The 12,808-nt window shown below is 39.9% G+C and overlaps 1 protein-coding gene across 5 annotated transcripts in view; it reads left to right on the forward strand.

Moving 5' to 3' along the window:
* gabra1 (gamma-aminobutyric acid type A receptor subunit alpha1) overlaps positions 1 to 4,203 on the forward strand; it is a 33,901-nt gene extending 29,698 nt beyond the window's left edge. For all 5 annotated transcript variants that reach the window (XM_014198037.2, XM_014198038.2, XM_014198036.2 and 2 more), the window contains one exon: positions 231 to 4,203. In XM_014198037.2, coding sequence (XP_014053512.1) covers positions 231 to 557 — 327 coding nt within the window. In that variant the 3' untranslated portion in view covers positions 558 to 4,203. The remainder of the gene's footprint in view (positions 1 to 230) is intronic.
* The last annotated feature ends 8,605 nt before the right edge of the window (positions 4,204 to 12,808 follow it).

Here is a 12,808-nt window from a genome sequence, read left to right on the forward strand (position 1 = left end):
CACCAGTGCAGTTACAACTACAATACATTACTATGCTATGTGGTCTTCAGCTTTTCCTGAACAACACTGAGAGTGGTATTAGACAAGCTCTCATACAATGTTTTGCCATGTTTTGTTATACTTATCTGTAAAGGTTGTCCCGAAATGTAAATTGCTAGCTTCTCAATGTGCTTTGTTGGTTGGTTTCTCATAAGCTAACCCAAGGAACTGTCTGTTTACCTCTCATGCAGCAAAAGAAGAAGAAGGAGTCCCTCCTGAAGAAGAACAACACCACAGCCTACACTGCCGCTACTGCTACAGCCTTCGCTCCAAACATTGCCAGAGATCCTGGTTTGGCCACCATTGCCAAAAGTGCTCCCCCTCCCCCCACTGAGCCCAAGGAAGAGCCAAAGCCCAAGCCACCAGAGGCCAAGAAGACCTTCAACAGCGTCAGCAAGATCGACAGGATCGCCAGAATAGCCTTCCCGTTACTCTTTGGAACCTTTAACCTGGTCTACTGGGCAACTTACTTGAATAAAAAGCCTAAATTACAGGGTATGACCCCGGGATCCCACTAATCTCAATCCCCCTTTCTTTTTTTCCCGAATGTTTATTTTCTGAAAACATGGTTTCCATGCTGGTTGAATTCCCAGTCGCCACATTGCTTTAATGTCAAATACCTTCCAAGATAAAAAAAAATAGAAAAGAGTAAAGGTCTTAGGATCTGAGCAATGTGGTGACTATTTCATGGGAATTGTTTTTGGGGGGGAGGGATTATGCTACTCAAGAAAATATGTAATAAATAATATATGGTATACACAAGAGAATGCAGTTCTACAAATGCACATAGCCCAACAATTGTTAAGGATCTATTATTTGTTTTTGTTTTCTGATATATGTTCACTTGTTGTTTTGCATTACATTTTTAACACTGTAAAAGAAAATCGTGTTTTTGCATGGATTGGGCATTTTTCTTTTCAAAGATCAATCAGCATTTATTTGACCGATGGACCAGTTTGTTTGATATCAGTGACAAAATGCTACCTTCAATCTTCATCAAATATTCCTCTATTCTCTGTAGTTGATGTTTTGGGGTTTGTTCATTTCCTTTTGTTGAAAGAATCAAGATAGGGGTTCAGCAATAGCAATAAAACATGTCTCAATGGAAACAATGTCATTCATTCATCGATTTTAGAAGAAGCTAAATGATTTTATTATTTCTATGTGCAACATTAGGAATAATATTCATTTAGTTGTTTTGTAAATATGATCAAGTGTTAGAGATGTCAACATTATGTTTAAGCTTTTCAAAGAGTAACTAATGGTATACATATACAACTCCTGTCAAAAAAATAGGTTTTCTTTCTTTAACTGTTTATGAAACATTGAAAATAGTTTGTATGAAGAGAGTATTTACTGGTTCACTCCAAAGTGACTGTTTCTTACCAAGTCAGTGTTCCACTGATCGCTGGTCAACGTTGCCAATGGTTATCAAGTTATCAAGTACTTATCAAGTATAAGTTAATATATATTCAACTAATTCCATAGCTGTGTGTATGTGCCTACTTCCACCAACAATGTGTCAAGGTCTGGGATAGTAATGAGTAAGAATGTAAAACTGTCGAAATCTAAATGTCGGAATGCATTTTATATTTAGAATTAAAAAACACTATTATTCTTTATTTTGGTTTCTGGTTTCTATGGCAGAGATGAGCCGCTAAAGGGACATTTGTACAGGGCCCAGAGGACTGTCAGCAACATTGTAAACTTTCTAAGATGGCTGGTAGCATTGAGTGTTGCACCGGGCGGGCAGTGGCAAACACATTGAGAGTGAAGAGCAGTGCCACTAAGGAAAGGCTACTCCCATGATTGATGACACTAAGTTTTCCATCCTGCTCTATTCCGTGACCCTGTGATGGTGCCGTAGTTCCCATCTTCTGTTGCCGATGTTTTAGACAACACTCAAAACGTACCTGCTACGCTGCCTTCAGTCTCACATGCCATTAGAGGAATGCTTATTTTTGGACTGCATCTGTTGCTGCTTGATGTTGATGAGAGAGAAGGCGGAGGCACTCAACTCTATTGGCTAGTGCTATGTTCTGCGCATAGGAAATGTCCTGTAGTTCTTTGACAGTATTGAATATCTATATTTTTGTAGCATGATGTCAATCCCTCCTCAGAGAGAACCAACAGATTCTAAAGCAAACGTGAAAACATGTTTGCTATCTTTTTATTTTCTCATTCCAACAGATAATGTTTTCCCAGAAGTGGCAAGTTAAAGTTAATTGTCCTTCTCAAATTCTGTTGATGTAGCAATATTGATTAGCAAGGGCTTTTTGAAAATCTGAATTTAAAACATACATTGTCCAGGGTGATATCCATGGTGGCTTTATGGTGATCTCAGTAGTCATAGTTCCATGTGTATTGTTGTAATCCAAAATATCTTTGGATTAACGATCACGAGCGATAGCTTTTATTTTTTCTTCTCTGTGATTTTCAAGCCGTCAGCACCTGACTTGCTTTCAGAAATCTATGATCCAATTTGAGAGTGGGGGTACTGTATAGCATGGGTTTGGGTGTTTTTACAGTAAGTGGGTTTTATAGTACTGGACATTGTGCAGTGGTGACGACATCTCTGGACCTTGTAGAAAGACTAGAGTGTATTGTATATCAGTGCACAGGGGTGAAAAGGTCAGTGTTTCCCAGAGAGAGAAGGAGAGAGTCAGTTGCATTATGACCAATAGACAGAATCCATTCCTGGAGATGGAGGGCTTTCAGTATGCAGGTTCACTCTGCCGTGCACAGAGTAGTCTGTTTCAAACTGCGTCAGGAACACAAGTTCCGTGTGAAATGTACAAATATAAATACATAGATAATTCAATTCAAACGTATTGTATGGATGTTTAATATCATGACGAAAACAGTATAAATATATATATAATATACATAATGCATATATGACTATTTCATAAAACATACTAGCTAAGATAGTGATAAATATTGTTTGTACCAACCTATTGTTATGCATTTTGCACATTAGAAGCATACTTTACATGTATGTAGTCAGCTTTGTGCTATGCAAGGACAGCTTTGCACCACGTTAATTAACTTTTTTCTTTGACCGTTGTGTTTCCAATTAAAAAAGTATTGTAAAAAGCTTAACTCTTTAATCAACCATGCAACCTACTTAGCCGTTTAACCATTTTTTTCTGCTGGGTAATCACAAAGTTGATAGTGATTGTGAATTACTCTTCCATTATTTCTTGATGTACAGGTCTGAATCTAATGATGGTTGATGGAAAGTTGATGGCTTTGAATGTTGATTGCATTTTTTGGTGGGGGGATATGGTAATAAAGTTAATCAATTGAAAACCTCAAGCCAAAGTATATCAAGTTCACATAAATATTTTTATTTGAGGATAAAATTAATCAGATTTGATAATATAATCTGAGACTGATGAATTGCAGACTGGATGAATAAATGTTTTTCTTTTCCACATAGCTAGCACTTTAGTTTTAGAGATAGCTAAATCCCTGAAGGGTTCCTCTATCATTTAGCAAATGAAAACCTGAGCTACAATTTATTTCATAGTGGAAAGTGGACCCACACCACTTGTTGTTATTCTGGCATACTCATTTAGGAAGGCATTGTATTTGCTCCATAGCACTGGCTGTGGAATCTGTGGCACATTTTTAAACATGAGCTTCCAACCCCTTACCCTTTTACATTCATCAGCTGTAACATGTAAAAGTACCTCAAACCGATCCCCTATGTTGGAGACCAAGTGATCCCCCATCGAGAATCCTCCATCGAGAATCATCCATCGTTGCTTTTCAAAGTTGGGTCTTTGATCAATATTAGGTGCCTGTGGGAGTTTCTTGTTTTCTTGTGCATTTATTTATCAGGCATACAAATGTAAATAAATCGGAAATAAAACCAAATTTTCGAAAGCGCAAATGTTGCAGATATATAATGGATGAGGGTGAAAGGCATCCACACACACTGATATGTAACATCTGATAAATGACAAAAGATGATGGAGAAGGGAAAGGATTCTGTTGGATTGGATTGAAAGGTGCATCTTCTGTAAATGTCTGGTTTCGTTATAAAATGACCCTCAGTAGAATCTGATTCTCAACATACGTCTTTAAATAAACCTGGTCATGTTGACATTTTTATCAGTGTGTAATAAATTACTAAAATGCCAACACATCGTTCTTTTATGACTTAGCATATTATGCTTTCTGTTCCTTTTACAACCAAAGATAATACTTGAGAACTGACAGTTCATACATTTATGTGTCTCTTGGGGAATGGACAACTCAAATGCATAAGAGTGAGACCGTTGCAGCTTATTACACATACGTAAAATACATTTGTCAGGGACTCAAAGGGACATTAAGTGAAATTGTTGTAAATAACAATACATAACAGAGAGATCTCCTCTGGTTAAACTGATGTACAGTACTGTAAAGCTCTCCAACAACATCCTAATCAGAAGAAGGTCCCAGAGCCCTACTATTACCCAAATGATGATCTCTCGCTCTCTCTCTCTCTCTCTCTCTCTCTCTCTCTCTCTCTCTCTCTCTCTCTCTCTCTCTCTCTCTCTCTCTCTCTCTCTCTCTCTCTCTCTCTCTCTCTCTCTCTCTCTCTCTCTCTCTCTCTCTCTCTCTCTCTCTCTCTCTCTCTCTCTCTCTCTCTCTCTCTCTCTCTCTCTCTCTCTCTCTCTCTCTCTCTCTCTCTCTCTCTCTCTCTCTCTCTCTCTCTCTCTCTCTCTCTCTCTCTCGTTAGGAAACACACTAACCAATGGCTATAAACTCCCCCTTTTACAGCTCTCAGGCCGTGGGGACACTCATATAAATAATGTTCTGCTTCGTTCACTAACCATGAATGTTCTGCGTGTGAGAGAGAGTCAAGAGGGAAAAAATACCCGTTCATTATATGCAGTGTCTAAGATAGGAGTCTAAAGTTAATTTCAATTCAGTAGGAAATTGTCTGTTGACTCTGTTTTATGCTGAGTAAAAGTTCATTGGTTGAGACTTCACATACCAGCAGAGAGAGGGAGGTAGCTCGCTTTCCTCTACGTCTTTCAAGTGTTGGTGATGGGCCATCCTCTTTCTTCCCCCTGTCCCTACCACCGTCACTTTCAGTTGCAGAAGAACGTGCGTTGGCTTCCTCAAAAGCATGAGACGGTTACGTAATGTGGGGCTTCTGCTGTTGGCTGAGATGCTCTCTCTCTCTCCCCTCTCTGGAAGTGCCTGCCTGCCTGCCTGCCTGTCTGTCTGTCTGCATGGTCTCCCTGTACTGCACTGGGCTCCAGAAAAGCCAGGAAGGATGAGCCATCTCTGTCAGCTTCAAGCCACCTTGTGCCACATTACATTCTTTGGCTCTTAATTCACTCGGCTGTAGGGGTATGTGCTGAGATTCCTATAAGTGCTTTCTCTCTATCTCTCTCTATGTCAATTCAATTCAAGTCATTTCAATTTAAGGGCTTTATTGTCATGGGAAACATATTAACATTGCCAAAGCAAGTGAAGTAGATAATAAACAAAAGTGAAATAAACAATAAAAATTAACAGTAAACATTACACTCACAAAAGTTCCAAATGAATAAAGACATTTCAAATGTCATATTATGTGCAAATATTTAAAGTAAAAAAGGGAAAATAAATAAACATAAATGTGGGTTGTATTTACAATGGTGTTTGTTCTTCACTGGTTGCCCTTTTCTTTTGGTAACAGGTCACAAATCTTGCTGCTGTGATGCTACACTGTGGTATTTCACCCAGTAGATATGGGAGTTTATCAAAATTGGGTTTGTTTTCTAATTCTTTGTGAATCTGTGTAATCTGAGGGAAATATGTGTCTCTAATATGGTCATACATTTGGCAGGAGGTTAGGAAGTGTAGCTCAGTTTCAACCTCATTTTATGGGCAGTGTGCACATAGCCTGTCTTCTCTTGAGAGCCTCTGTTTACGGACAAATAGCATTCTAGTTTAGTCCGTTTTTTGTAAATTCTTCCCAACGTGTCAAGTAATTATATTTTTGTTTTCTCATGATTTGGTTTTGCATGCAGTCTCAATTTGGTGTTTGTCCCATTTTGTAAATTCTTGGTTGGTGAGCGGACCCCAGACCTCTCTCTCTCTGACATTACCCTTTCACTCATATCAAAGATTACTTTGGCAGGTATTTGGACCTGTGATGTGTTTTTCGCCATCAATTTAAATGAATACATGAATAGGTCAACATTACCGTATCTTAATTCCTTCACCTTACCAAAGGGCTCTTCGCGTTGTGTCTGTTGAAAACGGTTTGTGCCTGAGGGGCAAAAGTGTTTATCTATACTTTTTGTGTGTGAAGAAATGCCAACTGTTTTATACAACAGAAATACAAACTCCCAATAGATCCTATTTCATCTATAGTATTAGGACAGACATTTATTTATGTTCAATATAGCTCATGGAGTCTCATCTGCCATTTTGGATAGCACACAAGAAAACCAATGAATGGACTTGGAAATGTATGAAAAAGCATGAAACAGGTGCTATATTCATGTAGATTTATGTCCATGTAGATTTAGGGGCATTGGACTCCCTATGGCGGGAGTTGATTATAAAGTTGATCCAAAATAGAAGGGGTTCTGTTTAAGTCTATGTCTCATTCTCTACCAATCGAGCAGACACTATGACAAAATCCCCCAGAGGGATGACACTGTCGTTTACACCCATGTTACCCGAGAGGAGGTGATGTTCATCATTAATAACACACATTCACACTGAGAGAGAGAGAGAGACACACACACACACACACACACACACACACACACACACACACACACACACACACACACACACACACACACACACACACACACACTGACAACAATTAAAGCCTTTCAAATCCAATATAAATGTGTTAGCGGCCCAAATAGTAAGAAGCCCCAGAGGTGTTAGAATTTGTGGCAATAATGCTACAGTACATGCCACAAAAAATGACATGCTGGGCTCGGATGTGTCGGGCAGTGCAGGACAGCAACATTAACCTATGAGCTGCTCTTTGGGGGTTGTTGCATTAGAGATACTGTTAGTCATTCAATACTCCTCCCTCTAAATAGGCATCCCATTACTTGGTTGAACTTTGCAGCGCCTCCCAATCAGCTAACGAGTCAAAAAGTTGCCAACAGCAAGACTCGTCAGCCTCGCAGAGAGGGGAGGAGAGGAGAGGAGCAAGAATTAAGCCGCCAGGCAGTAGGCCGTAATGATATCATCAGCAGATTGTATGTCCTTGGTGCCTCTCATTAGAATGCACAGGCCCTCTCTCTTTCTGGGGCCAGTGGTTTGTTTTTGAAGTTGTCACTTGGGTCAGCCTGACCGCGGGGCAGATCGCATTGATGCTCTGCTCAAACATCGCATCTGTTTCCACTTCCGCAATTGACTTGTTTCTCTGGAGATAGGGGGAGGTTGGAGACGGGAAGAGGAACGGAGGAGAGGGGAGATGAAGAACAAGAAAGTATTTTATAGAGAAGCAGGCCGTAAGTAGAGAACAGGAAGGAGTTGTCCCCTACTGATGACTTCACATCCTGTTCAAAGTGGACTTACTGGGGACTTTTGGTAATCCTTTTGTGTAGAAGAAAGGTTGAGAGAATGGGTGCGTTTTATGTGTGTGGTGTGTGCATGCGTGTGTGTCTATCTAATAATATTAAGTTGATATTTTCTTGTCATTATGTGTGGGAAACAGTGTTCATCTTTCCACTCTTTTTAGATTTAGTCTAGTCTTAGCATTTCTGACTTAAAAATATCTTTAAGTCTTAGTCACATTTTAGTAATTTTGAAAAATGATTTAGTCGAGTTGTTGTCAAAATGACAACTGTATGCCATTTTAGTAAACTAAATGCCCTTTTCATTTTAGTCACATCACATTTGTACCCATGGTAAACATAAATCACTGACTGCCATGTGCACAAACATATATAGCCTTGTCCTACCAATCAGTGGCGGCCGGTGCCGTTTAAGATGAGGGAGGATGATCATTTTTTTATGAGCATGGCCTTATTTCTATTACAACATATTGGATGAATGTCATTCATATTCCTTTTACCCAGGTCAATGTAATATCGATAGGTTTAGGCTACTATATGACAGTCAAATTTACCCATGAGGTTGCTACAACCTAGCCTATGAATCAAAGTTTACAACGTAGATGCACAGATCGAGAGAATTTTGAGTAATCAAGGAGACAGACAGTGATGCATTCAATACCACCTTGTACACTCTTGCCTGCATCTAGCTGATCTAGGGTGTAATCATTAGTCCAACAGTTGCAAATGAGAGTTTCTATTGGACAAATTCTGATATGTTCATCTCCGTTTTGTTCTGTTTGCTTTCGTTTAATAAATGTTTTTCAACAGAATCGGCAGAATTAATACACCTCTGATCACCCGCAAACACAGTTCACTTTCATATCAGCCACATAAAAACAACATGATCACTTTGCTCTTTGCATATATAATTCCTTCTCTCAACTAAATCCTCTCACCTTTTTACTTTGCTTGTGGACTTCCATGCACAACACATCAGCTGTCTCTGACCAGGCAAAAAAAAACGTTCCAAGCCAAACCTTCATATCACCTGTGGCAATAAATTAATAAAACCAAAAGCTTACCTTGACTTGGAAGAACTCCAGTGTTGGATAGTCATAGCCAGCTAGCTAACATAGCATCCCTCTCTGTTTGAGCCAGGTCCTTGAGTAGACTAGACTAGCTAGCTGCATTTGCTAGCTAAGTGAAAGTTGAAAAAAAAATACAACCAAATATAGCTCTCTCTCTCTGTGTCATAATTAATGTGCAATTCTATGGAAGGGGGTGAGAACCATGAGCCTCCTAGGTTTTGTATTGAAGTCAATGTACCCAGAGGAGGACGGAAGCTAGCTGTCCTCTGGCTACACCATGGTGCTACCCTACAGAGTGCTGCTGAGGCTACTGTAGACCTTCATAGCAAAACAGTGTGTTTTAATCAATTATTTGGTGACATGAATATATTTAGTAGGATAACTTAAAGGATAACTTTCTTTAATATTTTACTTTTTTAAATTTATTTTTATTCACTGAGGAGGATGATCCTCCCTTTCCTCCTCTGAGAAGCCTCCACTGCTACCAACATATTTTTGTACATAGCATCCTATTCTCTTCCCAACAGCAGAAATATGACAAACATATATAAGAATTATCTGCCCATATAAATTCCTATTTCAGCCTACATAGATATCTCTTTCTCTCTCTCAAGGGAGAGAAAAACATAGAAAGACTGTTGTTTTATTATTAAACTCAACACTGCTATTGTTTTTAGGTTTGTAATGCATTTTGTGCTTCTTAACCAGGCAAAGGTAGCTAACTAGAAGGCTGGTGGTGACTGGTTAGCTACGAGGAAGCAAGAGAGTCACCTGAGCAATGTGTATAACCGGAGGCGGAGCAGGAGCGGAGCCTGTCTGCCTGTCTGACCACACTCATCGCTTGCTCCCGTGCAGCTTACCAGCTAATGTAGGCTGTGTGTGCTGGGTTTGGTGCATCCTTCCCACTGCTGAACAGAACTGCGCTGCGCATCTGTGCTGTTAATATTAATTGTGCTTATCACTGAAAAGCTCTCAGATTTTAGTCACAGAGATAATTTTGTCTTGTCTCATTTTAGTTAACTGAAATGAAAAATAATTTTTGTTTAGTTATAGTTTTTTCTGGGTCTATTTAGTCAGTTAGTCTTTAAAAAAAGATGTGTTTGACAAATATTTTTGTCACTATTTTTGTTGATGATATTTACACTGGTGGGAAATCAGTCTGGCTTTGATGGTCGATTGACATAACCATCTATGTGGATAGGAAGGAATAGACTGGGCGCACATTATGATGACCACTCATTTGGCTGTCATGTGTACAGAAACGCCTGGAGATTGGCGTAGGACCTTGGCATTACACCGCTTCCTGCCGCCTTTGTGTCTGCATGCGGCTGATGTCACAGGCATCTATACTCAGGGAATGATATGACACATCTCAGAGGAGGTGTAACACGACAGCAGAGCTTACATGACTAAAGATGAAGGAAAATCTGGCTCACCAACTCCTCCTCTCTCTCCCTCCTTGCTCTTTCCCTCTGTTTTGCTCTCTCTATTCCCCTTATTAAAAGCAATTCTATCATCCAGGAGATATTGTTTTTATGGGCTGCTACAGCTACATTTATGTAGCATAATTATAAGTTCTTATTTTTCAATCATTGCATTACATTAATTTAGTTTCCTTGTGCCAGTCGTTTATCCCAATTCAGATGTCTTCCGTTTTTTTCAGTGCGAAAATCCATTTGCTGAGAAGGTAGTTGAAATGTGTTTGGCTTACATCAGAAAACATACAGTTCCATTAAATTGCAAGTGAGAGCTTTCATGTGGAGAAAAAAAGGAGTTACAAACTGCTCGCAAAACCACCTAATTTCCACTGTAATTGGGGCACTTTGGACACTGCGTCAAACTGTCAAATAGGACGCAAGCTAAAGCTGAGATGCGGCTTCATCCATCTGGCAAAACTCATCTTGACCTTCCAGAACACAACACACACATGTTTCACTGCCAAGGAGGCTCAAGACTTCTTTGAGAAACACATCAAACCCAACACACAAGGGGACAAGCTGACAGACGGTACCCCATGGCTGGCTCATTATTCAGGTATGCTATCCATGCACAATCACGCAGCCTAGCCTATGGCTACGATGCTGCCCTCAGCGTAAGGCTAGGATGAGGACACCTCTCATGTTTGGGTACAAAGAACAATATAACTATTGATGCTGAGCATTGAACTTGTTATAATTATTTTGTCTGTGTTCTTGGACATTTACACAGTGATGACACCATGCCAACTAATGAACAATGGACCATATATGGAGGTGTCATACGTACTGGGACTGCTTTCTTGTGTGGCTACAGTGCATTGAATCTATTTGGGCTAAATATGGCAATATACACTGAGTATATAAAACATTAAGAACACCTGCACTTTTCATGACGTACACTGACCAGGTGAATCCAGGTGAAAGCTATGATCCCCTATTGATGTCACTTGTTAAATCCACTTCATTAGCTGCGGAGACAAGTTAAATAACAATTTTTTTGCCTTTAGACAATTGAGACATGGATTGTGTGCCATTCAGAGGGTAAATGGGCAAGACAAAGGATGCCTTTGAACGGAGTATAGTAGTAGGTGCCAGGTGTAGGGCTGTGGCGGTTACCAAATGTAATCAGTTGGTGACTGTCATGCAAATATCTTCAGGTCTAATTAACCGTTAATTAACATAAACACATTTAGCATCTCCTGGCTTCCACAGAGCCTACAAGTTACTGATGCAGACCTTTGGAAGATCTACATTTTAAAGAGTCTAATAAATCCATGTAATATAGCCTACACCTTCACAATAAATTCATTCTTTATTTTAGACAAGTCTAAAGAAACATGACATGAAGAAAATGTAGTCTATTTCAGAAGAACAGAATAGCATACTCTGAGTTGTTAGGCCCTGATCTGGCTATGCCGTATGGCTGTGGGCTACACTCATTTAGCAGACAATATTTGCTCAGAATTTAGTTATATTATTTTCTAGTATTTTTTAGTATGAAGAATACAATTTAACAAAGCTGAATAAAATAGAAAATATATTTTCTCCAAACGATTTGAGGGAGTGTGCACATGCGGATATTCTGTGTTGAAGTTTAATTTAGAGTTATTTATGTAACTTTAGTTGTGATACAAATGTTGGGCTACTGTATATGCTTAGATTTTTTTATTCATTCTAAGGCTGCATGATGCGACTCCAATCATGATTGGAAAAAAGTCGCATGAAAGGCATGAGCTCTGCTTAGTTATTTGTTCAGGCTGTACACACTTCATCAGTCTCTCATTCACAATTTGACAATAACATAATTTATTTAACCTTTATTTAACTAGGCAAGTCAGTTAAGAACAAATTCTTATTTTCAATGAGAGCCTAGGAACAGTGGGTTAACTGCCTTGTGCTCTACTTTCCGGCTACCCGGATAAAGCACTAAATAAACTTCAGTTAGTGCTAAATACGGCTGCTATAATCCTGACTAGAACCAAAAAAATGTATCATATTACTCCAGTGCTAGCCTCCCTACACTGGCTTCCTGTTAAGGCAAGGGCTGATTTCAAGGTTTTACTGCTAACCTACAAAGCATTACATGGGCTTGCTCCTACCTATCTTTCCGATTTGGTCCTGCTGTACATGTACACTAGGTCACAAGACGCAGGGCTCCTAATTGTTCCTAGAATTTCTAAGCAAACAGCTGGAGGCAGGGCTTTTTCCTATAAAGCTCAATTTTTATGGAATGGTCTGCCTACCCAAGTGAGAGACGCAGACTCTGTCTCAATCTTTAAGTCTTTAAGTCTTTATTGAAGACTCATCTCTTCAGTAGGTCCTATGATTGAGTGTAGTCTGGCCCAGGAGTGTGAAGGTGAACGGAAAGGCACTGGAGCAACGAACTGCCCTTGCTGTCTCTGCCTGGCCGGTTCCTCTCTCTCCACTGGGATTCTCTGCCTCTAACCCTATTACAGGGGCTGAGTCACTGGCTTACTGGTGCTCTTCCATGCCGTCCCTAGGAGGGGTGCGTCACTTGAGTGGGTTGAGTCACTGACGTGGTCTTCCTGTCTGGGTTGGTGCCCCCCCCCTTGGGCCTTGTCTCAGGTAAGTTGGTGGTGCTGTGTGGGGGCTGTGCTTTGGCAAAGTGGGTGGGGTTATATCCTGCCTGTTTTGCCCTGTCTGGGGGTATCATCAGATGGGG

Source organism: Salmo salar, chromosome ssa04 (genome assembly GCF_905237065.1).
Source record: "Salmo salar chromosome ssa04, Ssal_v3.1, whole genome shotgun sequence".
Classification (NCBI taxonomy): Eukaryota; Metazoa; Chordata; class Actinopteri; order Salmoniformes; family Salmonidae; genus Salmo; species Salmo salar.